Source organism: Lytechinus variegatus, chromosome 1 (genome assembly GCF_018143015.1).
Source record: "Lytechinus variegatus isolate NC3 chromosome 1, Lvar_3.0, whole genome shotgun sequence".
Taxonomy (NCBI): Eukaryota; Metazoa; Echinodermata; class Echinoidea; order Temnopleuroida; family Toxopneustidae; genus Lytechinus; species Lytechinus variegatus.
This window is the reverse complement of record NC_054740.1, coordinates 64,728,417-64,754,548: the sequence shown is the minus strand read 5'-3', so window position 1 is coordinate 64,754,548 and position 26,132 is coordinate 64,728,417. Positions and strand designations below refer to the sequence as shown.

The 26,132-nt window shown below is 35.7% G+C and overlaps 1 protein-coding gene across 1 annotated transcript; it reads left to right on the top strand.

Annotated features, from left to right (window-relative positions):
• Window positions 1-39: 39 nt before the first annotated feature.
• On the top strand, window positions 40-24,212 carry LOC121419845 (cyclin-Y-like protein 1). The gene is made up of 9 exons (XM_041614311.1): window positions 40-143; window positions 2,359-2,564; window positions 9,223-9,291; window positions 11,318-11,456; window positions 11,878-11,965; window positions 14,437-14,556; window positions 16,056-16,222; window positions 16,800-16,962; window positions 21,386-24,212. Exons 2-9 carry the CDS (start codon window positions 2,390-2,392, stop codon window positions 21,506-21,508), a joined length of 1,044 nt encoding a protein of 347 aa, XP_041470245.1. The 5' UTR covers window positions 40-143; window positions 2,359-2,389; the 3' UTR covers window positions 21,509-24,212.
• Window positions 24,213-26,132: the final 1,920 nt, after the last annotated feature.

Genomic DNA, 26,132 nt, shown 5'->3' with positions numbered 1-26,132 from the left:
AAATTTTGGGTCGAATTGAGGATATCAATTTTTTTTATCCCCATAATGGAATGAAACCTTCCTTTCCCCAGACGTCATGAGGTCAAAGATTGATGACTTCGGGAATCACCGTGTGAATGCCGACTGAATATCAAAGAATTTCGGTAATGTATTGTATTTCTCTCTTCAGAACTTAATATTGTCGTATGGTTTTTGTTATTTCAAGCTGTATGTTGCTGCTAATTGCAATGTCCAAGTTTGTATGATATTGTAAAACGTGATTTATTGTATTGTAACGGAAGCGACACAGACGCGGTCAACTTTTTTCTCTGTACTGTAGACTGTAGCCTGAATCTATGTACCGCTACGGTCTCCGGAGTCCGGTCCGAGCAGGCGAGTGTTGGGTGGAGCGCATCATCCAGTTAGGATACAGGCTTATGATGGGGGGAACTAATGCTATGCACTTTGTTTTTAAACAATAAAAACTTTCCCAATTTTTAATGTTTCAACAAATTAAATATAATTGATTTGTGGCAAACATTCTAAAGATCATTAACCAAGAAGAAAATATGACAAAACTCACTCACTACGAAAATCCTGCCCTGTTTTCTGATCACCTCTTTTTTATTTCGCTGCCAGATGTAACTTAATAATAAAGTTTAGGGGTCCTAAAGCTACGCATTCGATTTATCATGCAAAAAAATAGTATTTCCTGTGCCTCAATTTCTAGAATTTCTAAAATACATTACAGACGTTTGCGTCCTGTAACGTTGGCGAAGAACAATAGGAAACAAGATGGCGGCGTAAACATCGGGCAAGTCTCTTCCGTCTTGTTATGATATTTTTTCTCATTTTATTGATGAATTCTTGTTTGAAAATAAAATCGATGGCGCAGAAATGTCAGGAATGAAGTTTTATCCCATGTATATGATTAGGGCTCGATCTTTTAGAAGGAAAGTAGAAATCTCGGGGGCGAAAGTTTCAGGTTTAGGCAGCCTACACGCATGTTATAAGAATACCTGGCTTCATTGAGAGTAACCTTACGTCAGTAAATGATTTTTACTCTCTAGAAGCCGCCTGGCTACATGCATGGCATGGGTTGCAGGGCTCAGAGCCTCAGACTCTGACAGTCACAGGATATCATAAGACAGCAGGCAGCCGTCTGCTTCAACTTAGAGAGTTTTTAAACATTTTCTCTTATTTCTTCTTGTACACAGACGGCTCGCGACTGTAGCCGCCGTTTAACTTTAAGCCTAAGGGGTTAAAAATGCAAAATTCCCTGACGGGGCTCATTGAATTTTGTCTTTATTTCATAAAAATATTTTTCCACACAAGAAATCGTGGAAAGTTCATTCTCATGTCAAGTGCCTGCACCAGTCAAGTGCGCTAGTCAATAATTGTAAACATATCAGGTTTCATAACAAGATTGTTATATGATGGCAAGTTATGGAAAATAGACAGTGAACTGGGGGGAATTGAGGTCACTGAATCTATTTTTTAGCACTCTCAAAGTGTAATTGCCGTCTATGTCCTGCAGGGGTATTATGAAAAAAAAACTGTCCCCATAAACAAAGACAATCTCAATTTATCAAGACATGAAAATGATTTGTCTTGGTTTATGAGGACAATTCCAATTTTTGGACCAGTGCTTTACTGGGGATGATCCGTGCAGACTACATCTAGCTCAGCAGTAGATAGCTGAGCGCCTGGCGAAGCCGGTCGCCCAGACCCTCACCATACGATTTAATTTTTCGCGAGACGGTTACCCCAAAACACCCCTAATTTATAAAAAAAATAATGGAAATCATTCACTCAACTCAATTCTCTCAATGTTTGCCCACAGAGTCGCTATCATCAAGAAGTATTCAAGAGCTTGCCCCTGAAAAAAGGAAAATAATCCGGCATCCGTTCTCTCTCATTCAAAATTGCACACTAATTGGCAAGCTGGTACTGATGGGTGCATGCACCTTAAGTTAGTGATCAAAAGATCTGCCCACAGCAGCTCACCAGTTTGTTTGCATTACTTTAGTCGCTTCTTCAGTCCATATTAAAATTATGTTACCTGTGACACTTCAACCAATGTAGGTTTTGAGACAAGTCAAGCACATTCAGTTTGCTTCTTCTCAACACAGTTCCATTCAGCCCTTGGTACTGGTAAGCTTCGTATTCAGGATGCCTTTCTGTTTTGACTATATACTGCTTGCATATTACCTACAGGCTACAAGCTCACTTAAATCCATTGAACCATTTGAAACTTGTCTTCCAATGTCCTATTTAATACATAAGAGTGTTCAATAGCGAAGACAAATTGTAGCCAAATAAATTATGAGTAAATCACAAAGTACAATGTAATCTTTGTTTGCCTTTTCTTTGGAACAGATTTTCTATTTTGATTCACCTTCTGTGTGCAATGGGGAATAAACATTCATGTGGCTGCTTTCGAAGCTGTCACAAGAATCCAACCAGGCGGGCCCACAGGGCTCCTTCTCAAGAAATAGAACGATACGAGCCGGCACCTGAAGAAGTAGATGTGGACGAAAGATCAAATCTCCAGCATATTGGTGACAGAGAGACTGGCATAGAAGGTAAACATGCTAGTTATTTTTATAAAAAATATAATCCCATACATTTAAGTGAACACCATTCATACTCTGAATAAACTGTCAAGGTCAAGAAATTGATGCAGTTCGACTTAAACAACAAGCTGATTTGATGAAAATAAAATATTCCATTGTCGGAATGAGCAGTGAAATAAAGAGCCCAAACTTTTGAGGGGGGCACAATATGCTGTGTACATGTAAATGTAAAAAACTTGCAAGTAAGTGTAGAAGGGGGGAAATATGTTGGCATTTTAAAAATGAAATTATGTTTTTGTGAATGTACAAATAATATCAAAGCTCCCCTCCATAGAACTGCCTCCCAATGTGCTCCTCGAGGCTGGCTTCAAACTCAAAGTAGCAAGATGTTGCCTTGACTCTTGACTAGGGACAGTGATTTTCCGTTTCTTAAAATTGCCCTTTCCATTTCAGAAAATCTTAAATTCTGTTTCAGCATGTCTGAAAATGGAAATTCCGTTTCCCCATAGACTTTGTGTACAGGAAACGTGAATACCGTATTCTGTTTACATAGAAAATCAATACGCAATGATTAGTAATGTTAAAATGCTTGCGCTGGTTAAAACTTGTATCTGCCACTAACGCTTTTTAAAATTAGTTTTAATCGAAAAAATTTGAGGACGAAAACTATTTAAAGAAACATACTGTACATGTACATGTAATTAACATAGATGCATCCTCATGTTTTACATTATCAGCATTATTTTATGGTTAAATGAGATTTTATCAGTGATTTGGGGGACTCTTTGGACATCGTTTTGAGCATTCAACGACTTTCGCCTATCCGCCATTTTGGATTCGTTGAATACCGCAATCATGATATTACATGTATGACCAAACACAGAGGGCAGCAACACACAGTTGTGTTTCTGCTTACATGTATATGCGGACGTGAGTATAAACTAATTTTGATATGATTGATTGATGTAGGGGCTGAGTGCAGTCAGAATGTGTGGATTGTCATCAGTGTTTTAACGAAGTGAAATCATGGTTTTTTTCCAGTTAATCATATTTCATAGAGGATTTGGGAGTAATTTTTGTTGTTATTCTGTGAATTTTGAAAAAATATGTTTTCCGTGATTTTCAGTTTGAAATGCCACTTTCCGTCTCAAGAGGCCGATTTTATAAATTCCTTCTGCTTTCCGCGATTGTGGAAAATCACTTAACCTCAAATATCTAAAACATCCTTGGCCCTGTCCTTTCTATCATTATTCTTAGGCTCTTGCCTTTTTACACATCACTGTCATTCACACACTTTCTATAAAAATTATATTTTTAAGGGCAAAGGCACTTTTCTACACATGTACATGTAGGCAGCAGGCCTTTAATTTTGAATATTTTTTTTATTTGGGGGGGATGCAAGTCAACTCTTCTATGGGGCACATCTCTATCTTACAGCACAAATGTGAAAAATGAAACGGCACATACAAAAAATGTCCAATGCCATAGCCTTTAATAGTGGTCTCTGAATTGTTTAAGCCAGGTTGGGCATGTATCTATACCATTGTTGAAATTACTTTAGGGAGACTGGAAGGGCGCGATCTTCATATGTTGGGAGTCGCTCGGTACTTGGCAGTTATAATAGGCAGCTGCGAGAGCGATTCCGATGCTCATGAGGGCGGAATCACTTGTCGCTCCCGTCTATTTTCAACCCTGATCTGCATCACAGTACCATTGGGGAAAGAAGCATTATAAATCTCCTAGGTCCTGTAGGGGGTATTAGTCCCTGGATTGATGGCTCCTGACTTGGCCCCTTATTATTCCAAGCCTTGCAATGAGTGGATTTTGTTTGAATATAAACTTGGGTGGAGAATACATGTACTCTACCCCATAGTTATAATTTTTTGACTTGGTCAAGAGTAATTGTCAGGGTAAAAATCATATGGGGGCTGGGGGTGATTTAGCCCCCCCCCCATGCTTAAAAGAGCAGTGGAACCCCCCCCCCAAAAAAGAGCGTGGAAATCCTATCATCGCAATTTTAAGCTTATCCTATGTTGCAGATTTACGCACCAGGTTGTGAGAAGGTTAAACTGCCGATTCGTCTATTGCCAACTCAAACTCTTACACTCATCACATGGTCTACATGTATGATGTACCTTCATTTAGTCTAATGCCATCCCGTCCAAAATTTCGTCTAACAACCATTTGGTCCAATGATCACTTTGTCTAATCACCAGTTCGTCTGTGACCATTTCCTCTATAACCAGTCGGTCTTTTCATTCATTTCTCCTGATTGACACTTTTTAATATCCAATCAGAGCAAGGGGTTTATGGACCAAGTGGCTATTGGACCAACTGGTTATTAGAGAAGTTAGTAATTAGACGAATGGCAGCTGACGAAAAGAACTGGTGATACCCGAAAGAGTGCGAGAGCGAGCCACTTTAGTCGCAAGGCCTATTGGAATCTTGTGAAGATGTGAATTATTCATGAGCATGCTGATGTGAAAGATGTGCCAGTCTGCACCGTCGTTTTCTATGATGTCATGAGACCGGGTTCGTTCGCTTCTGTGGCATAGGGTCATATGGGGTTCATTGATGCGAGCAATACGCTCGCTGATTGGTCGCTACCTCTCGGGTAGCGATTCTGCTTTGGAAGCAGAGGTTAACATAAAAAAGAAATCCAAATCAGGTTCCTAAAGGCCCTGTGACTGAGCTTGTAATCCTTTCACTCACTCATGCTTTGTGTGAATAGCCTTTTTTCCAGTCGGTAGATACATGTATGTAATATAAAGTTCAGACACAGGGCCTTGTTTAAAGGCTAATGTGCAGCCAAGCAGATGAGCTAATGTTGTCATTAGGTGATGTAATTGAGGTCTCTATTCCCACAGCTTGGTAATTATAGCACTATGCAAATTGCAGAAAGCTACATACTTGTCTCGTGTGTTGTGATCATGTCCACTCTACCAGTAGAAACAAAAATAATTGTATCACATACTGTACATGTACATACTTTATATGTAATATATTGTAATCTCAACCATCATTTAGGAATTAAAGGTTTGATACACTTGAAAATAATCTTTTCCTAAATTAAGTTTGTTTTCATCACCTTTCATATCCCAGCTCATTTTCCAGTGGTTGTTCAATGAAATATACAGTATCTACCTGAAGGCGAAATAGGCATAGCACAATGAACACACAGAAGATATGTAGTGAATGAATTGAATGTTTTAAACAATGATACTAAATGCCACTTTATTTTAATGGAGCTATAGTTTTGTTTCAACAAATGAGATGGTTTTGTATTTATGTATTTAGATTTGGGATGATGTGCAAATATTACTTTTATACAGCTCAAATGCTTGTACATGTATACTAATACTTGTGCACATACGTATTACAGTTGGTAAAAAATTGTGTATACATGTACTTGTACATGTAGCAATATCACATTCTTTATAATAACATTTTGCTCTAGAATGCTTTTTACCCTTGTATTATGGAATGATAAAGTTCTATAGATATTTAATATTTTCATTTCCTCATTTAATTGTGCTGTACAGTTCAGTTGAATGATTGATCTCATATTGGTTTCAGTAACTTCAAATACAAAACATTAACCAAACACATTCAGATCAAATCAAAATTTACTACAGTGCACATGTAATTGTCATCAATATGTTGAACAAAGTGTATTGAACTGTTTACTGTTTGATCAGCTGTGTCACATTAGTAGATGTCATTTTATTTGAGGTTAAAATTAATTGAAAGAATACTAAAATAACCATTCTGAAAGATTCCAAGCGTTTATGTTGGAGTAAAGGCCAAATTGGTTTCAAATCATAGCCAATCGTACTACTGCTATGATGTCATTATGACTAGATATTAAATTCCCTCAATAAGGATGATAGCATAGTCACAGATTGGGTGTTCATACTATGATTTACATGTAGAACATTACACGGTAGATATTCCAAGTCCCAATAATTCATCAAATTCTACTACATTTTATTCTGAAATCGGGTCACAGACCAATCGTAAGGTGTGCGGTCGCCTTTACATGTACATGTAGGCCCTACCTTATTTTATGTAGTTTTAAAAGGTAATTATTTATTTGATTGATTTATTTACTTGATTATTATTATTGTTTATTTATTTATTTATTTTATTTATCAAGTGATTATTATTATTTATTTATTCATTTTTTTTTTTTGGGGGGGGGCTCAATGCCATTTATGTTATTCGTGATTGATTGATTTATTTAATTCCATTGACAGTTTTACATGAACACTCACATTTATTAGCAATTCATAGAACTACATGTACTTACAAAATTGTACTGAGTTGTGACTTGTGAATACATGCACAACACATTTTTTTCACAAATATTATAAAGTATTTTTGTAATAGAGATGTACTTTTATTTGAGGGCCACCATAGATACATGCTCAAGGCAATGATTTACCCCACAGATAGTCTCTTCGATGAGCATGACCTTGGCCTACATATAGATAATTAGCAAGGAAGCAAGATGCTTGTCTTGAGGAGGATATGTTTCATCATGTCATTGGTATTTTAGGAATGTTTGTAGAGGAATAGAGCTGTCACAGAGCACACAAAAGTGTGCCCTTCACCTGCAGGTATTGAACTTATCTGACAGGTATACACTGTGTATTAAAACAAACTATGTGTTCAATGTAGGTCTTCTTTGAAAGAAATCCAGGCACATATGATGAGCAATATATTTGTTGTTGTTGTGAGTGTAAACAGTTCCATAAATGTTTATAAAATTATATTATATCTCAGTTGAAAAAAAATTATAAGCCTACAATGTGAGCAAGTGTATTTGAGAAAATATGCTTTTCACTTTTCAGCCCCCCCCCCCTTCGGGGAGAAAAGATTTTGATAATTAATGAATCAACACCCAATGAGACAATGTACACCTACATGTTCATGCTCATCAAATTTTTTTTATATTATACATGAAATACATGAATTCATGAACATGTGTTAATGCACATTAATGTGTTCATGTATGAGCACATGTACATGTCACACCACACAGTATGTATTTATTCCAGTGAACTGTCTATGAATTTTATTACATAACCTGTTGTCATCTTCCTGATACATTCATGCATGAGTTAAACATTGGATTCATGGGGTTTTGTAACAAATTGTGGCATGGTCCATGGCTGGTGTACAAGTTCTCACATTGCAATTTAAAGCTACACTTGATACTGGTTAGTTTCTGCTACTGAAGAAGGAAATTGAAGTGCACTGTAAGTATTAAAAAAGCTGTAGACATCCAAATGGCCAAACATTATTTATTTAAGGTTATATTAATCCATAATTGTGTTCATTGCTTGCCAGTCAGTGAATGGCTGGCAGTTAAATAGGTCTCGTTGGAATGCTTCCTAAGGAATGAGAGTGGGGATACAGGATAGACCAGGCTAAAGTGCTTATTAGACTAGAGACATCTTTCGAACGTATATGTAAATATGGCGCGGATCCCGCAATATGAAGGGCGAAATTAGGATTCTCAGCCCCAACTTTTGGTAACAGTCAGTGCTCGAGTATATATAATGGTGGTATTAAATGCAGTTTCATACACGCCAGTGTTGCATGATGATTGACTGAGTGTGGGCTGTGCTACATGTAGTAGCTGCGCTGGCGTGGGCATAGCTTTAAGATAAGTTGACATGTTGACATTAGCTGTCACTGTCAGGCTACAATGCATTCAATATTTCATAAAATAATTTTCAAGTGAGTTTTTATCAAATGAATAAAAAATTATGAAAAAGATTTCCCTGAGTACAAATTTTGTTCAAATTCGATGAACTTCATCCTATTCAATTTGATTGAAATGGATATAAACGTCCAATTGATTTAATAGATGAGATGCAAACAATAAACATTAAATGAACTACGATGAATTAAATAATCATTAAACAATTAATAGGAATAAAGAAGAATTAAGTATCGATTAAATAAACAATGTTGAATGACAAACTGCCTTGCTAAACCATGTGTTGAATCGAGAAAAAAGAATGGCTGTCAAAAACTGAAAATTGCTCTGGTAAAATGAATAATGGCTCTGAAATTTTTTTTTCAAAATGGCTCCCTAAAAATAAAAAAAGTAATTTCAACACTGTTTTGAAATGATGGCCTATAGTCTGACCAGGAACAACCTAGAAACCGAAACAAGTATTCAGGTGTTACAGTTTCTGCTTTTTTCCCCAACAACATTTAATGTATCAGAAGAAATCGAAAATAATTGAATGACATAGTCTATCATTCATTCAAGAGCAAAAATAAAAAAAATAAAAAAAATGAATGAATGTAAAATAGACGCTGAGACCCCTGAATTGGCAGCACTCTTGAATTGCTGTTTTCACATTCAAAGTCACCCAATTTAGCTTCCAACTTTTCCTTCAATATACCGGTATTTCTATTATTTTCTTTTCAAAATAAAAAATGCTTAAATTAAAAATTAAGCAAAGAATAAAAATTGTCAATGTTACATTTTGAAGAATAAATGGTGATACCTTATCCGAAATGGGATCTGATAAACAATGATGTAATCCATTAATTCCATTTTATTTCATGTGATTTTAAGTTCAAGCTTTATACTTTACAAGAATGAAATAATATATCAATTTTTTTTCTGTTTTTCCTCCTTATCCAGAGGATATGTTGGATCCATCAGTACACCCTAGGACTAGTACCATTTTCCTCACGAAAGCAGAATCATTAGGTATGAACTGGATTCCAATCTGCAATACAATTTTATTTCTTAAACCCTTATTTCTTTTTTAATTTTTACTTTGGTTCTGTTTTCTGCAGATATAGGGGAAGGCGGGGTAAGTTGAGCATAGGGGCAAGTTGAGCCACCAGCCCCAGGCCAATAATGAATGAGTCAGACATTGTGGTGGTGTCATGTATTGATGACCCATAGCATAACCCCTAACCCCACCATATTGTTTTCAACTTTTAAACAAAAAGTATTTTTTTAGAGGGAAAAATATGAATTTCAGCCAAAAAAGTAAAAAAGGGTGTGAAATAGATAAGTGCTTTATAAACACACACGTCTTTAAATATAATAAAGACATGATAACAACATTATTAGTCCAGGTATGGATCTTCATTCTTGTCATAGTCTTTTATATGATGGATGCATAATAAAATGTGGATACAATATTATATCACTAAGTTCGGACTGGGGTAAGTTTTGCCAGACAGCATGGGGCAAGTTGAGCCATGGTAATTCCTATGGTAATGTATCTTAAAAAACAAACCATAAAAATCGATTGAAATGCTGGCTGAAAGGAGCAAATTTACATGACTGCTCTTTTCCTTTTAAAGGATGTTAGTATTTATAGAGAATTAGCAAGTGAAAAGACTTTAAACAAAAAATTTACATGCTGGTTCTCCCCTCATACATTTTGTACATAGTTTTTGTGGCTCAACTTACCCCAGAAGGTGGCTCAAACTTACCCCATATATGGGGCAAGTTGAGCCATTTGACATCGTTTTTTTCAAAGGTCACGATGACTTTCAGTGTGGGGATAGAAAGATATATTTAGGTGTAAAATATTTCAGAAGAATTAAATTTCAAGGCAAGGTACTTATTTCGACAAGATTATTATTCATATCAATTCTAACATGCAAAAAGCAAAAACTGTCACAACTTACCCCGCCTTCCCCTACTGTGTGAGTCCACAAAAACTTGACACCTCACAGATCCTCAATTTAAGGAAAAATATTTCACAAACACATTATTGTTATATACATGTATGGCCTAAAAAGTATGTTCTCCCAAATAATTTGATACAATATTTACGTGTTACGTGTTAACCCTTGGATAATCAGGAGTTATTTCTTACTGTGATGCAAAAAAAAACAAAAACAAAACAAGCCAAAGTATAAAGGCATGGCTGAAAGGAATGAATCCAGATACCAATGATGTCACAATTCTTCATGAGTTTGATAGAAACAGATTTGCAAATCCCTTTTCAATAAAATTTACTCAAGATTGAGTCAAGAGTTGATGCTAAAAAGTGTTTATTAAACAATTCTAATGTTGATTATTGAAAACGTGTTTTGCAGTGGATTTTAATGCAACCCTTGTAGGATTATGATATGATTGACAGCTGGATTCAGTAATTGGATTCATGCTTTACTTTGGTGCATGTCATAATTTACACTGTGCAAAAAATACCTACTAATTATCGAAGCATGAAGACATGTCATATTTGTTTCTTAAATTGGAGATTTGTATTAAGGTTTCAAGATTTTGGGACTCGCACTGTACAACTAACATGTGAACCAACACTTGGGTTCACTGTCCAGGTGCAACTGCTTCTAAAAATACACTTCATGATCTGTCATGTTTAACAAATCACATTTTGCACTAAATGTACATGTAAAGTTCAAATATGTACCCTATTTTATTTCAATCCGGCATAATGCTATGTATAGGAAGTTTTATTGTTGCATGCCGTGTAGTTTGAGAAAGGCTTCAAGTTGCAGGCGATGATGACATTACAATATGGAATAGCTTTTATTCCTACATTGATGCTTGAAATAGACTGGAATTTAATAGAAATATTCATGCCACCTAACTTTTGAGCATTAACATTATATAGGTTGGGATGTTCATATCAAATACTATTTCATATCTGTGAAAATCCGGTCACAACAGATTATGTAGTGAGCTCAGGGCTTAGGGAATACTTTCAATTTTATGTTTGTGATTTGACATATTTCTTGACATATTGCAGATATTGTACAGGATAGGAGAAATCATCACAGTGACAACAGGCTGAGTAGTACATTGAGTAAGAAGTTTAGTTCATGTTCGACTATCTTTATAGATGACAGCACAGTATCACAACCAAATCTTAAGTCAACGATACGATGGTGAGAACTGTACACTAAAGCATTTCTGATGATTGATTGACTGCTGTGGATTGAAGTTTTAATTTCAGTCTTGCAAGCATAAGGTGTGGATTCTGTGTAATCTCAGCGAAACTCCACAAAGTAGGCCAGACAAACTGGTGTCCAAGTAATTCAAGTATCTCCATTTTTTTTCTACTTTACACCTTCAAAGTTTGTCATTGGAAATTGTGATTTTATTATTCATATAGTGCTCGTGGGCCATGGGAGAAATGGTGCATGATTTGTCAAAGATATTTTGTTTTAAAATCTTTATGTCTTTTATTTGTATGTTCATGGAGATGTACAGACCGTTCAAACATATAAATGGTAAACCAGGTTTATTTAATGTAAAAACGTCCTGATGCAATTATGTATCTGGTATTGATTTCCCATTGAATTTCAGTGTGGCATTGGCAATATACTACCATATAAAGAACAGAGATAGTAGCAGACAAATGGACATCTTTGATGAAAAGCAGTACCCACTATCAGTAAGTATGCACTCAAATTGAGGTATTTGTTGTTTCCCCTCTTCTTATCATTGTTAAAGTCTTCATGGTGCTATAAATAAAGTTACCAGTGCTTATCTGTTGAAATTTAAAGGCAGATCAGGTAGATTTAGCCTACATGTAGATATCCAATATTTAAAAGGTACTTGTGTGAGTCTACCTTGATTGTTTTCAGTCTACATAACTTAGGTTTCCTGCCCAAACCAGACTGATCAGGACCCAGCTAGACTGATCAGGATCTAGCTGGACTGATCAAGATCAAGCTAGACTGATCACGACCCAGCTATACTGATCAGGATCTAGCTAGACTGATCAGGACCAAGCTATACTAATCAGGATCTAGCTAGACTGATCAGGACACAGCAATACTAATCAGGATCTAGCTAGACTGATCAGGACTAAGCTCAATACTGATCAGGACTGATACTGATCAGCAATACTGATCAGGACTCTAGCTAGATCAGGATCTAGCTACACTGGTCAGGACCAAGCTATACTGATCAAGATCTAGCTAGACTGATCAGGACTAAGCTATACTGATCAAGATCTAGCTAGACTGATGAGGATATAGCTAGACTGATCAGGACCCAGCTATACTGATCAAGATCAAGCTAGACTGATCAGGATATAGCTCAACTGATCAGGACCAGCTACACTGATCAGGATCTAGCTGGACTGATCAAGAACTAGCTAGACTGAGACAAGTACATGCAGAAGAGAGAGAAGAACAAGGAAAAGGGAAAGGAGAATGTGAAGAAGGAGTAGGAGGAGGGATAGGAAGAGGAGGAGGTAAGGAGGCAGAGGGAAAGTTAAGAAGGCTACGGTCGGAAGGGTCCAGGCCAGACCAAGGCCTAATATTCCCATACAAGGCCGACCTAGGCTGGAGAGCCAGGTAAAGGCCAGCCGTGGCCAAATATTGTGAAATTTTTCAGTGGCAACAGCCACAGATTTCATATGCACCCTAACTACCTGTTCTTTGCCCAGTGATGCTCTTTGCTTTGGTTATGTATTGTTTTTCCACACCTACATAAAAACATACACAGATGCTCATGTACACACCAGTATACATTGCATATACAGTACTTACACTCATATAGTTTATGCACACACATCCACTCATACATATCCACTTACCCAATTAACCTCCGTCCTCGAGGACAAGTCTAAGGATAATTTTGCGGCCTTGAGGTCGGCCTCGAGACCCACAGCACTGTAAAATGGAGATGGGGAAGATCGAAGTGCAGTAACTGCAAGAAAAAAGGTGCTATGGTTCTCAAATATGTTCTGGATTATATTGGGTTGGGTTTTGTTCAACCGTATGTTTATTGAATACCTCCAGTACACAACCAGTTAATCATACAGTGACACATAGGTTAGCAATCAATCGTAGAACATTTTTCTACGATTGATTCCATTGATTACAATGTACAATCAATCCTGAAAATCAAGCGTATGATTAATCGCTAACCTTTGTGTTACGGGACCCAGGCTTTAATTCTGTCAAAGATCTAGGGTTAGTGTTGCAGTAGGGTTTTATGTTAGGTTTAGGGTAAGGTATAGTGTTAAACCTAGGGATGAAGTTTTTCATTCGCTTAGTGTGTGGAATTTACAGCGGAGCAATTGTCGCCATAGGAAATGTCATGGAAGCAATCAAATCTCCAATACATAGTTGTACTTGTCAGCTATTCATTCTCAACTCACAGTTTTTACACTGAAGGGACAAAATCACTGTGAGCTGCATGTACAGAGCTGTAGGAAGATGTTTTGATTTTCATTTCCTTGTAATTCTATTTTTAAGCGGACATCCCATTAGCCCACGATTTATTGATTAATGGATTTTTAATTTCTTTTGCTGCTACTGCAAACGGCTTTTCATATGCATTAATAAATCTTTATCATAGAAGTTATTGAAATCATCACTTATGCATACATTTTGGGAAATATGTTTTTTTAAGTATTGAAAAATTATGTGGTAATTTCCATTAAAACAAAGTGAAATACTGTAATGCATGTATGTGCAACTTATTTCACAATGGATATGTTCACACAAACTAATCCTAAAATGTGCATAGACTATTCACTCATATACATGTATCTATGATTTGTTGATCCACATTGTGTTATCTTTTTTATTTAGTCTTTGGACTTTCAGAGATTTTAGATCGCTCTTGCAAAACATGTACATGTATTGTTATTATCTTCAATTACTTTTATTGACATTCCAATATTAAAAAAGTAAATAGATAACTGAAAAAAAATAGGTATTTCATAAATATAGTGTTCGTACTTTCCAGTTCACTCTACAAAAATCTCACCTTGTACTGGTAAACTATTTTTTTGACAGCATGAGAATTTGCAAATGGTCTGATGTATTAGGAATACTTCTTGTACTGTATATTGCATTTTCGTTGCTGATTTATATATATATATATATATATATTTTTTTTTTGCAGAAAATTCCAGTACCAGATGATTATGACAAACACAATCCTGAACACAGACATATCTACAAGTTTATTCGCATGTTATTCAATGCAGCTCAGCTCACAGCAGAATGTGCAATAGTTACATTAGTAAGTATGAATGAAGAGAGACTTCTAATCAACTGATCTTTAAAATAAGTGAAAGGGGGCAGTGGTCTTAAAGGACAAGTCCACCTCAACAAAAAACTAATTTGAATAAAAATAGAAAAATTCAACAATCATAACACTGAAAACTTCATCAAATCGGATGTAAAATAAGAAAGTTATGACATTTTAAATTTTCGCTTAATTTCACAAAACAATTATATGCACATCCTGATCGGTATGCAAATGAGGAGCCTGATGACATCATCCACTCACTATTTCTTTTGCATTTTATTGTATGAAATATGAAATATTCTAATTTTCTCATCATTGTCAAGTGAAACAACAATTAATTCCTCCCTGAGCACGTGGAATTAGCATTGTTCAATACTATATGGTTCAGTCAAGTTGATCCTTATTGTCAAATCTGTAAAAGATGAGATATTGTCCAATTCAAACAATAAAAAACAAAAGAAATAGTGAGTGGGGATTTCATCGACTGTCTGATTTGCATACCACTGAAATGTGCATATCAATGTTTTGTGAAAAATAAGCGAAACTTTAAAATGTCATGCTAGTTTGATTTTTCTCTATTTATTCAAATCAACATTTTCTGGGGTGAACTTGACCTTTAAGGGTAAATTGCCAATTTGTCCACTGCCAACTCATCCACTTATCACATGGTCTACTTTCATTTTAATAGTCTAATGCCATTCCATCCATCAACGTTTTGTCTAACAACCATTAGGTCCATTCATTACTTTGTCTAATTACCATTTTGTCTTTGACCATTTTGTCCCATAACCAGTTGGTCTGTTATCCATTTCATTCCGTTGTCAATCGTCAAATCATGTGCCGGAGCTTGCAGTGGAAGTAGTGAGACAATCATGTAGCATTTTGACATCATTGAACTGATTTGGAAGAGTCAAAATGTTTCGCCACCGCGACAGGAATCAGCCGTAAACTTCGTGTATATCGGGTTGTCGGTTTCGAAAGAATGGTTCAAATGAGAGAATGTAAAATTGTTGCATTCCCTGTCTGCCGATATATATATATGCGAATAGAATGGGAATCGTCAATCGAAACATGGGAGTCTGATCTACTAAAGTTTTTGCACAAATGAGACAAAAACTAGGTAAAGCTGATAAATATTTTCGCAAATAGTTCCAACCATACTGTAGGTTTAACCAAGGGATCAAGCAAAAAAGGAAAGATTTTTAATTTTCAGGAGCTACTTTTCACAACCTACTGCCTAATCTGCAACATTAAAGCTTACTGCTTTAAAATTGAGAGAATAGGGATTTTCAGGGGTTCTTTTATATTTTCCAGGGCTCTTTTCCGATTTCCAAGTTTCTTATGAGTATGAAGGGGGCATAATTGCCATTGTGATTTTTTCCTTGCTTCGGATAATCATTGCAAAGCTGTTGATTATGATTACTTTCCTTTATAATATTACATTATTATTTAATGAAGCGTTTGATATTATTCTCATTTTTTTTCTGCAGGTGTATTTAGAGAGATTATTAACATATGCTGAAATTAACATTACGCCTAGCAACTGGAAACGAATGGTCCTTGGTGCTATCCTATTAGCTTCCAAAGTATGGGACGACCAAGCAGTCTGGAATGTAGACTACTGTCAGATTCTAAGAGAACTAACAGTAGAAGATATGTGAGTATCAAATATTATATACAAAGAATCTTGCTATAGGATTGGTCAGAAGTCTGTCATGTGATAAAGGGAAGTTTCCCCATCAATCATCACTCACAGTAATGATGGAATAGCTATCTTTTCTAGGCTTCGCTTCGGAAAGATAGCTACATCCAGTTTGCTTTGAAAGTGATAGTTTGCCCATCACCTTCACCAACAGTGATTATTTGCTTATTGTTCATAGAGGTTCATGTACTATAATGTGCGCACGACCTTCACTAGAGCATATGTGTAGATCACTTTTTTCATTGAAAATACAGAAGTACAATTTTTTTTCTAAAAGAATACAATTTTCAAAAGAAAAGGAAAAATTAAAAACACATTCATAGATCCAGTAATATCAAGGGAGACCCATCACAAAGCGTAGGAATATTAGACAAGACTTGGACTAACCTGTTTTTGCCCTTACGGTATTGAATTGAGATACAGTAAATCTGCACTTCTCTCATGCAAAATCATCTATTCAGTGAATTAAACCCGAACATGAATGGATAGTATCAGAGTTAACCTACTAAAGCGGTATGTAATTTTCTTTCAGGAATGAATTAGAGCGACAGTTCCTAGAACTTCTCCAATTCAACATCAATGTGTCAGCCAGTGTATATGCTAAGTACTACTTTGACCTCCGAGAACTTGCAGACACCCACGAACTTGCCTTCCCACTTGAACCACTCAGTACAGAACGAGCCCAGAAACTAGAGGTAAGTATTACACACGTTATGAATAGTACAAAAAAGTCATTAAAGCTCACCAGATGAATGTTCAGTATGACACCATGTGCATGTTACTGTCCATTTCTTCCGTACCTCGTGTCCATTCTAATAAAGTGGCATGCCATAGTCTGACGTTGTCCATCAAAATGCGTTCCCTCCTTTCTTGGCATCAGCCTATGAAGTCCTTGGGTTGTATGCCAGTAGCATCACTAAGTCAAGAGTGGGATGTCAAGCGCTGGCGTCCACATGCCCTCTTTCCTTCTATAGCACCGGCAAGGGCCACTGTCTCTAAAACGTTCTTACAGAGAATGTGGCCAAAGAAGCGTATCTTTCCAGTTGCTACATCAAAGAACAGGATGATATGGCCTTTTCAAGGACATCTGCATTGCTGACATGATCAGTCCAAGAAATTTTTGTCATTCTGCGCTAAAATCAAATTTCAACAGCTTCCAAGCATTGTTACATGGTTTTGCTAAGAGTGCAATATATTTACATCCATACCTCATGTACTAGAAACAAAACATTCTTTAAATTGGGTAACCAGGGGGCCTTAGGTAACATGCCCCTATATTGTTTGCCTTTTAAACAGACTGACCCAAAGAAACCTGCTTAGTTTTATATTTTTGTTCAAAATTGATGTGCTGATTGATCCTAATTTTCAGCCTTTTTCTGTTAAAAAGAAAAAATATTGGCAAATGGGTCGGAAGAACATTGTTGATGCTGAAGCATAGGGCACTTGTGCGAGACCTAAACATGATTTCCATTTAAAAGTCGGAACTTTCCTATCAATTAAAAAAAAACAGAGTGACCAACCTTTATATCCCCTCTACCTCTGTTATGGTAAATACCGAGGTTTTATAGCCATTATGTGGTGTTGCTTTGATAACTGTCTGCATCTCTCTGATGTGTATACATATGAATACAACTATGCATGCATGCATGGCATTTGATATGCATGCAGCAGCTGTGTTGTTAAATTGAACATTGCACGTCGAAAGTCCTTTTGTGCATTGTTCTTTTTTGTTTCAAGAATGACTTTCAACTGCACATGCTCTTAAAATAAAGTGATTACACTTGTTACAGGGCTTGTTTGTAGACAAGTCTCGAACTTCATATTGATTTTATTTTTTGGATCAAATGATTCATACTCAAAGTGCTTACAAGTATGGTATAAAGGATTTAATTATTCTTAGATGAAGAAGACTTGGAATGCTCACATATTTTTAATTCCAAGAAAATATATATTGGTGGACAGTAGAGGGAGTCATCATCATTGTAAAATGGTATTGATTATGATATCCATTGCAGCATATTGCATACCAGCATCTTGCACTTCTGTCACTTCCTTATGTTTTGTATTTCAGTTTTTTATTAAGTCACCCAGACTTTTATTACATTACAAAATGGAGTACAATTTGGCAAGATATCTATTTGTTCAGATTTTCTCTTCAGAATTTGTCTTAAAGACCCTGACCGGTGTAAAAACAATCATATATCAAAATAAAGGTAATGATTCATACAATACAAATATACCAAAAATATTACATATATCTCCTTCCAATAGTTAAAAATATCAAATAAAAATCAAAGAAACTGCTCCTCCAAATTACGCTTTGATTGAGCACCCCCACGTCGCCTGGAAATGATGACGTCACGTTGTGTCTGGAGGGTTGTGATTCCATAGGTTTGTGTACAAAAGCATTGGGTATTTTCTTCCATTTCCATGTTATGAATCCATTTTTTTTCGTTTTCAGATGAAAATGGCACCCCTAAAAATTATTCACTGTTCAAATTGTTGTAAACCTACAACTATTCACTACCTTTTTTGTGATTTCTTTGTTTGGCTCTTATTGGGCCTAAATTGCTATGTCAGGAAAAGTTGTTATACATAATCAAAATGCAGATAGAATTGAAATCTGCGCCAAATAAGCAGGAAATAAAATATGGCAAAAACTAGTTCAAAACTGTAGATTTCATAAATTCAAGCTTGTGGGAAAAAATATATATGATATCCCTCTGTGATAGAAGTGAAGAGAATGAAATGCGTTATCTGGAAAACAAAAAAATCACCCAGTTTTTCTCTGTACAAACCTATGGAATCACAACGCTTCTTACACAACGTGACGTCACGGTCTCGAGGCAGGTGAAAAGCACAATAAAGCCTATTTTCTAAACGGGGTTCGAAGCCCGATAATTGGAATATTCTTAAGCAAAATACTCAGCTGGGAAGCGGTGAAAATGCATAAAGCATACCTTGCTGTATTTAGTAGCTTATAAGCTTTCGATTGGTATATAATTTGTCAGTTTCATTTTTGGGTCCGGTCTGGATCTTTAAGTTTCAGCTTTAATATTTTAAGGATTCAACCTCACAATTTGATTCAATTTTCTAGTCATTTCATTTGCGTTGATGGATTTTTGTGAAGCAGAAATACATGTATGTTGGTTTGAAAATAAGGCTTTAGTTGCTACATGTACATATGGTTATTTTTGCTTGTATTGTACCCCAGATGTAAAAAAAAATAATACTTGATACAATATGATATAAATATACCAATATACAAGAAGCCCTCTTATAGTAATGATTTTATTTTTATTTGATAAAGCCCTATGTAGATACATACAAGAATTAAATCCTAAAATTTTCATCCTGTTCCATGGTTGATAATGCTTTGTTTATACAATACAAATGTCATTTTTATTTTGTAAAATTATAAGTATTTGTCCAATAAGATGCATATCCTAGTTGTCATTACTGTGTTTAGTAGGGAACACATGATCGTATTCTAGTAATGAAAGGAGAAGGTGACATACACTTTGAGGAGATTTACCAACACTATAGACTTAAAGGCTACATAGAATTTAAAGTTTTAAATCTGTTTATATGTAATTCATTCTTTGTTAAAAGGAAAAAGCAATTTTAATGAAATGAAACAATCACTTTAAACGTAGCAATGATGTTGATGTCTATGAACCACCACATCACAGTGGTTGTAGCAAAAAAAGGAATCCAAGTGTATAGAGTGCTCAAAACAAAATTTTGTTGAAACACATACATGTATAAATAGGACATTGGTTATCTCTTCAAATTAAAATATTTATTGTACTGTAAATCATATTTGTTTTGGTTTCTAATACTTACGCAGTAATTATATCATCCATTTAAAAATTCCTGTTTCGGTTGCAATTCATGTAGGTGTTTATTTTGTCGTGCATTCATAATCATTAATATGAGTTGAATAGAATCTTAACAAGGTTTCATATCTATTGATCAAGAAGTTGTTCTACAGAAATTATAAATGACTCAGCTTTGTGGTTGAAACTAAGATAAATACATGTAAGGATTTATTATGGCTATGGCATTGCTTGAATTTTGAAAAATGAATTGTCTCCTTTCATGTCTCAGAGCATTTAGGTTGCTATGTGCATGTGCAGTGAAACATAAATCCCTTGATACATTTACTGTAGTAATGTTGATTGAGAAGAAGAAATCAGTATATAGTGTCAATATTTGCCTTGTTAACTTGTGATGCATGGCTTGTTTGTGTCAGTTTACTTATATTATATTATATACATTTAAAAAAGAAATTCTTCCAGCTGAATGTTTAAATGAATTTTAAAACCAATGGCAAGAAAAATGAGAATTTTGTCACTCTTAAAGCTTGTGAAACGTCCCCTGGAAACACTCAACCATTACAATTCACTATTGAACGGTCAATTGTGAAATTCATGGAGTGTTTCCAGGGGATGTATCACTAAGCTTTAAGTGTGGCTTAGAATCGTACTAGTAGATTCCCAGTTGCATAGTATATGTACTGTACCAGTCACAGTTCTCTGACTCACGTTTACCGTATCTGTTATTGTGTGCACAGACCAGTCAAATCGGGTATCGCGTGGTATAACACTTCAAAGCATTGGTCAGATCATGCTAAAAGGGCATGCACTACTGCGTATCATTTGATAGGTTACATATTAAATATCATGTGCTCATAGGAAAGAGCATTCAAGTATAACCGTAAGTCACACTTTAATTTTTGTGAAATTTCCCCAGGTCTGTCAAGGAATCATAGCAGCATTCAAGGCACTTGTTTGTATGGTGATATGTACTTGTATGCATATGATCATATTTTTTTCCCTCCGAAGTTGAATGCTATTCAGAATAGACTATCAATGAAACTGTATTATGGATAAAACACAATTGGTTTGGAAACAATGTCTATGTTGGTCATAGGTGGGACGCTTCCAAATAAGAGGGAAAGAATGTACCGTTTATTGTGCAATGAATCAGATGTGTCACTTTGTCAGAGCAAATACATGTATTGTCGTGTTTTAAAAGTTCTTGAAGGCTCAAAAAAGAAATTACATGTAAACATTGAAAACAGCACACAAACCAGCTTGGTCTGTTATCCAACAGGTATTCTCCAAACCAGCAGAGGACAAACCCAGAGACGTTCCATCCCACACCAGTGTAAAGAGATCACGGAGTGCCGACAGTATCCAAGTAGTGCCTCGATTCTCAAACGCCATAATCTCGTGATGAAGGCTTGTTTCTTGCGGAGTCTGTCATCGTGTGTTGGGGGTGCCATCTCATGATCAGCTCAGTCATCGTGCGATGAGTGACATCATTACGCTCTGGTCGGCGGAAGCGGTGGAGCCGGTATCCAGTGGAAAGCGCCCTCTATTGAGTACAGCCATCAGGTACTCTGGGGACTTGTCACGTAGGGTAGAACAACGCTTCCAGTCCCAGCTCATCGTGATAGGTGATGTCATGTGACCAATGTCCTGTTATTTATGAACCAACCAAAGCCAAATCTTTTATGAATGCTTATGTTAGCTCAGATTGGTAGGAAACTCAGAGAACATACGTTTAGGTTTGAAAAAAAACCAAGGGACCAAAGATATCCCTCCTGCTTTATACTCTTCAAATCAGGGGCTTGCTTTTATGAAACTATCATGGCTTGGAATCTGAACTTCACGCTAACTTTATCTAAACATGTAGTCTAGCCATTGGTCATTAAGGAGCCAAATATTAAAATCATCAACAACGTTGGCACACTGTTCTCTAAAAGCTGCCCTTTTCCCACCATTGAAATAAAGTGCTTGGTAAAGATTAGAGAAACACAGAGTAAACATTTTTAGCTTCCCATAAATCTCATCTAAGACTTATATACTTTACATGAAGACCGTGAGTTAAGAATACGGACCCTAAAGTTCAGAGTCATATTAAAGCATGCCATAGAAATTTATTTAAGAGCGTATAATTTCTATGAAATGTCAGGGAAGTGAGAAATAAATTATTTAATGGAAAATGGACCCTTGATGAAATGTTAGCTGAGGCATGGGTCATTGAAAAGGTCAAGATTTTTCCATGCAAGGTTAGCGATTGATAGTACGCTTGATTTTCACGATTGATTGTACAGTGTAGTCAATGGAATCAATCGTAGAAAAATGTTCTACGATCATTGCTAAGTTCTGTGTTCCGTGCCCCAGATTTGAAGGGGAATGAAACTTTTAAAATTAGTTATATTTCATGAAACAGAAATATCAAAGAAAAAATAGTGATCTCAACATTCAAATACTCATAACTTTCTCATTTTTATTCATTTTTTCCCCCGTAAAGTATCACTTGTTATAGTCTTTGATCATGTCCATCTTCTTAGAGGGGTTTCACCTTTTGTAGTTGTTGAGAATCTGGTTTTAAGCACGCAAAATAAATTCCACTTGTGTGCAACTTACAAACAGCTTCATCCCCTTGGCCTGTACTGGCCATATTAAAAAGTGGCTTGGACTCTGTCAAGGTCTATATCATGCTGCATTCTTTATATAATACTATTAGTTTCATAGTTGAAGCTTTATTATAGATGAATCATGAATACCTCTGTATGTGATATCACTTGGCTATGAAGTGTTCACAAAATAATTGTAATTTTTTAAAGAATAAAGAGCAATTTAGTTTGTTTCAAATTAAGTTAACTGTGATTAATCAACTTCTTTTAATCAGCAACCTAAGACCAAAACAATATGGGGCTGTCCGTTCATATCTATGTACCTGAAGGTTAACCTTATTTGTACAGTACACTTAGAATTACAAGCCAATAAGAAATTAATACAATCATTACTCTGAATATATTCCATATTTGGTTTGAAATTCTCTACCTCTATTGACATCCCACCCCTAATAATTCCTGTTTTTGGATCCACCCTCCCACTTAATTTGATGTCATTTATATCATGTTTATTACTTTTAAAGCTGAATCCTGTATATTCTTATTACTATCTATTTATGTATTTACAATATGTCTGAGAGGATTTGAGGACCTCTTTTAAAATGAAATACTCCTTAAGTTTCTAAGATTGAAAGAGAAAGTCCTTCTTTTTAATGTGTCTTCACCGCTAACACTCTGTATTCAGTTGAATATTTTTGTGTCTTTTTTTTATCAGGGACCCGTTGCATAAAGAGTTACAATCAAACACAAACCCCAAAAATCAAATGCAGCTTAAAATTCATCCAATGTAATGCATGTTTGAGGGACTTTCGCTTGAGTGTTTTTTAGCTGCATTAAAAGGCAACTCTTTGTAGTGCAATGGGCCCCAGTTTGGGCTGTTAGAGATATATGTGTACATGTACTAGTAATGATCTGTTGCACTTATATTATTGATGAAACAAAAGATACTGTCCCGATGTCTCTGAAAAATTCTTGTCATCTGTTTTCGGCAATAGAGATTTATAAATAATTAATTGACAAGTTTTTGTCTTGAGATATCAACACATTTAAAGAGCGTGCAAGAATTTTTCCTCCTGTCTTGCGAGCCTCTGTCTCTGGCAATGAGATTGAGATTCAGACCTAGCCTGTCGGGGTTTCAGTGATTTCACGTTAAGTCAATCAGCTGATGCATAAAACATTAACTCGGTTTCCGGCACATCTGCCTCGAAAGCTATGCAGCATGCATGTCTATTTTATTGATGAATGTGTCACAGCAACCAAATCTTGATGTAGGGTCTTATCTAAAAGTTGTGATTGATTTGAGTCTCAAAAAAGCATTCAAAAATCTTTGTGGCCCAGAAAGTTAGAGGGTGTCAGTTCTCTAATATCACACATGTACTTATATATTACCACTGACTAAAATGGGTGAATTCAAGTCCGGTGTTAGCCTTGGTGTTTGTGTTGGAATTTGGATTGATTCCCCTAGCTCCAAAACTTATTCAGAGCTTGTAAAACTGATCCAGATCACATTATCGACATCTCAACAACTAGTGTGTGACGATTCGGGACCATCTTCATTTTATGTTTGGTGTTATAATCGTGACCTAACACCAACACCAAGAGGTCAACTCTGAACTTGAAATCACTCAATGTCTTATTACACTGTAAATACCTGGCAATAGGGGAGAATCAACTTTCCCATTCAATAATGTTATTAGAATATGAATCATCACTAGTCGATTAAAGTTTGAAATTGTCCCTTTTTATGCTCTAACTTTTGTGTGCTTGTAGTATATTCTTCTGCATTTTCCAGTTCTTGTAATGCCGGTGTATTAAGTGGGCACTTCTATGAACGGGCTTGCTTTATCGGACCATTGCTCAATAGCTTTGAACCATGGAATCATGCAACCTGAACTTTGTGAAAAAAACCCACATTACCAATATTTATCACCCCTTTAAATGAAAGAAAGTCAATTACTGTTTCAAAATCTATGAATGCTCAAGTCAATCATTTCAAGAAAATACCCTCTTCATTCACCAAATCTTGACACATGCTTTAATTTGGTTCATTTTCCTGAAAGTACAGTGCAATTATGCAATCTCCCAGTACTTAAAGGTTAGCCCTTATGATATGAACATCTTTTGTTAATTATGCCATTAAAAAGCATTTGTCAATGAAATAGAGACTGTACCATGTGTTGCATTGCATCATCAACCACTGGGACCATAACTATAAAACCATTTGATTTGATTACTTTCGATGATAACGGAAGTTCTGTAGTATAAGACTCTGGCATCATCACCATCATAATTATATCATAAAATTGTGAAGGACACTGGATCAGGGGGGGGGGGGGGATGCAAAGCCAGCCCGTGCCCTGCCCCTTTTTGAGAGGTTTGATTAAAAATTTTTTATGTAAAAATGATGTTACGATAGAAGTGTTCCCCCCCCCCTTTGGAAGAGAAGCCCCCTTTTTTTTGCTTGTGAGACGTTTTCATGGACGAAATGTCCTTTATTCTTGGTTCAAAACCTTTTTTTGTTTGCCAAATTATTCCTTGGGGGAAAATGTGTCCCCCCCCCTTTCAAAAATCCTGGATCTGTCCCTGGTGAAGGATATGCTTTGCATTCAATGTCCCATATTCTGAAGTCCAGTCCAAAAAAGATCACAATCTAATTCTATGCTAAAATTATGGGAAGCCATATCTTATTTTTAGTTTTTTGTCTCCCCTTGCTTTTATAATAAAGGAAGATATTTTGGTTGTCATTCCCAGACAGTCCTGAATGTTTTCAGCATCAAATGATTTGATAAATTGAAAATGTACCAATAAATATTTGTGCCAGAAAGTAGTTATCCATAGTTCAAACCAGAGTGAGAGTATGATTTTAACCAGAGTTCAGAATACTGTCCAAGGAGTTCAATATTTTCTACAATTTTGAAGCATAAGCACCAAGAAAACCATATTTCTACACTGAATACGATTACAAATGAATGGTTTGTATACAATACATGTAATTATTTTAAATAAATACATTTTAAGGTGGGTCTTTAAAAAGTTCAGGATTATTTTGTGACTGAATGGCACTTGGTAGAGAGTTCCAAGGGGTTGGGTCACTGTTAATATTTTGTGCACCTCAATATAATGTGAGTTCCAAGTATATCTTAGAGAATGAAAAAAGTAAAGAAAGGTAATAGTTGTGTTCATTGTTTGGAGAAAGTTCTTTTCCAGTTGTATTCGTGATCTCCATCAGCATTGCTCTGAAATTGATTTGGTTTTGTTGAAGCAGTACTCTTGTTTTTCTGTTGCTAAGTTTAAAACAGCACACATGTACATACCATGTACCTATAATATACATGTATTTATTTTTATTGTTAAAACATAGCAAATCAATGATTGCTTGTAATCTTAATTTTGAGTTTCATGGAAAAATACCAATTGACTGTAATTGTATTGAAA

Bases quoted from the DNA above. Each gene is read 5' to 3' on its own strand.
- LOC121419845 (XM_041614311.1), top strand. From the start codon at position 2,390: ATGGGGAATAAACATTCATGTGGCTGCTTTCGAAGCTGTCACAAGAAT. The intron at 11,457-11,877 runs GTGAGAACTGTA...ATTGAATTTCAG, and splicing joins CTTAAGTCAACGATACGATG to TGTGGCATTGGCAATATACT. The intron at 16,963-21,385 runs GTAAGTATTACA...GTTATCCAACAG, and splicing joins AACGAGCCCAGAAACTAGAG to GTATTCTCCAAACCAGCAGA.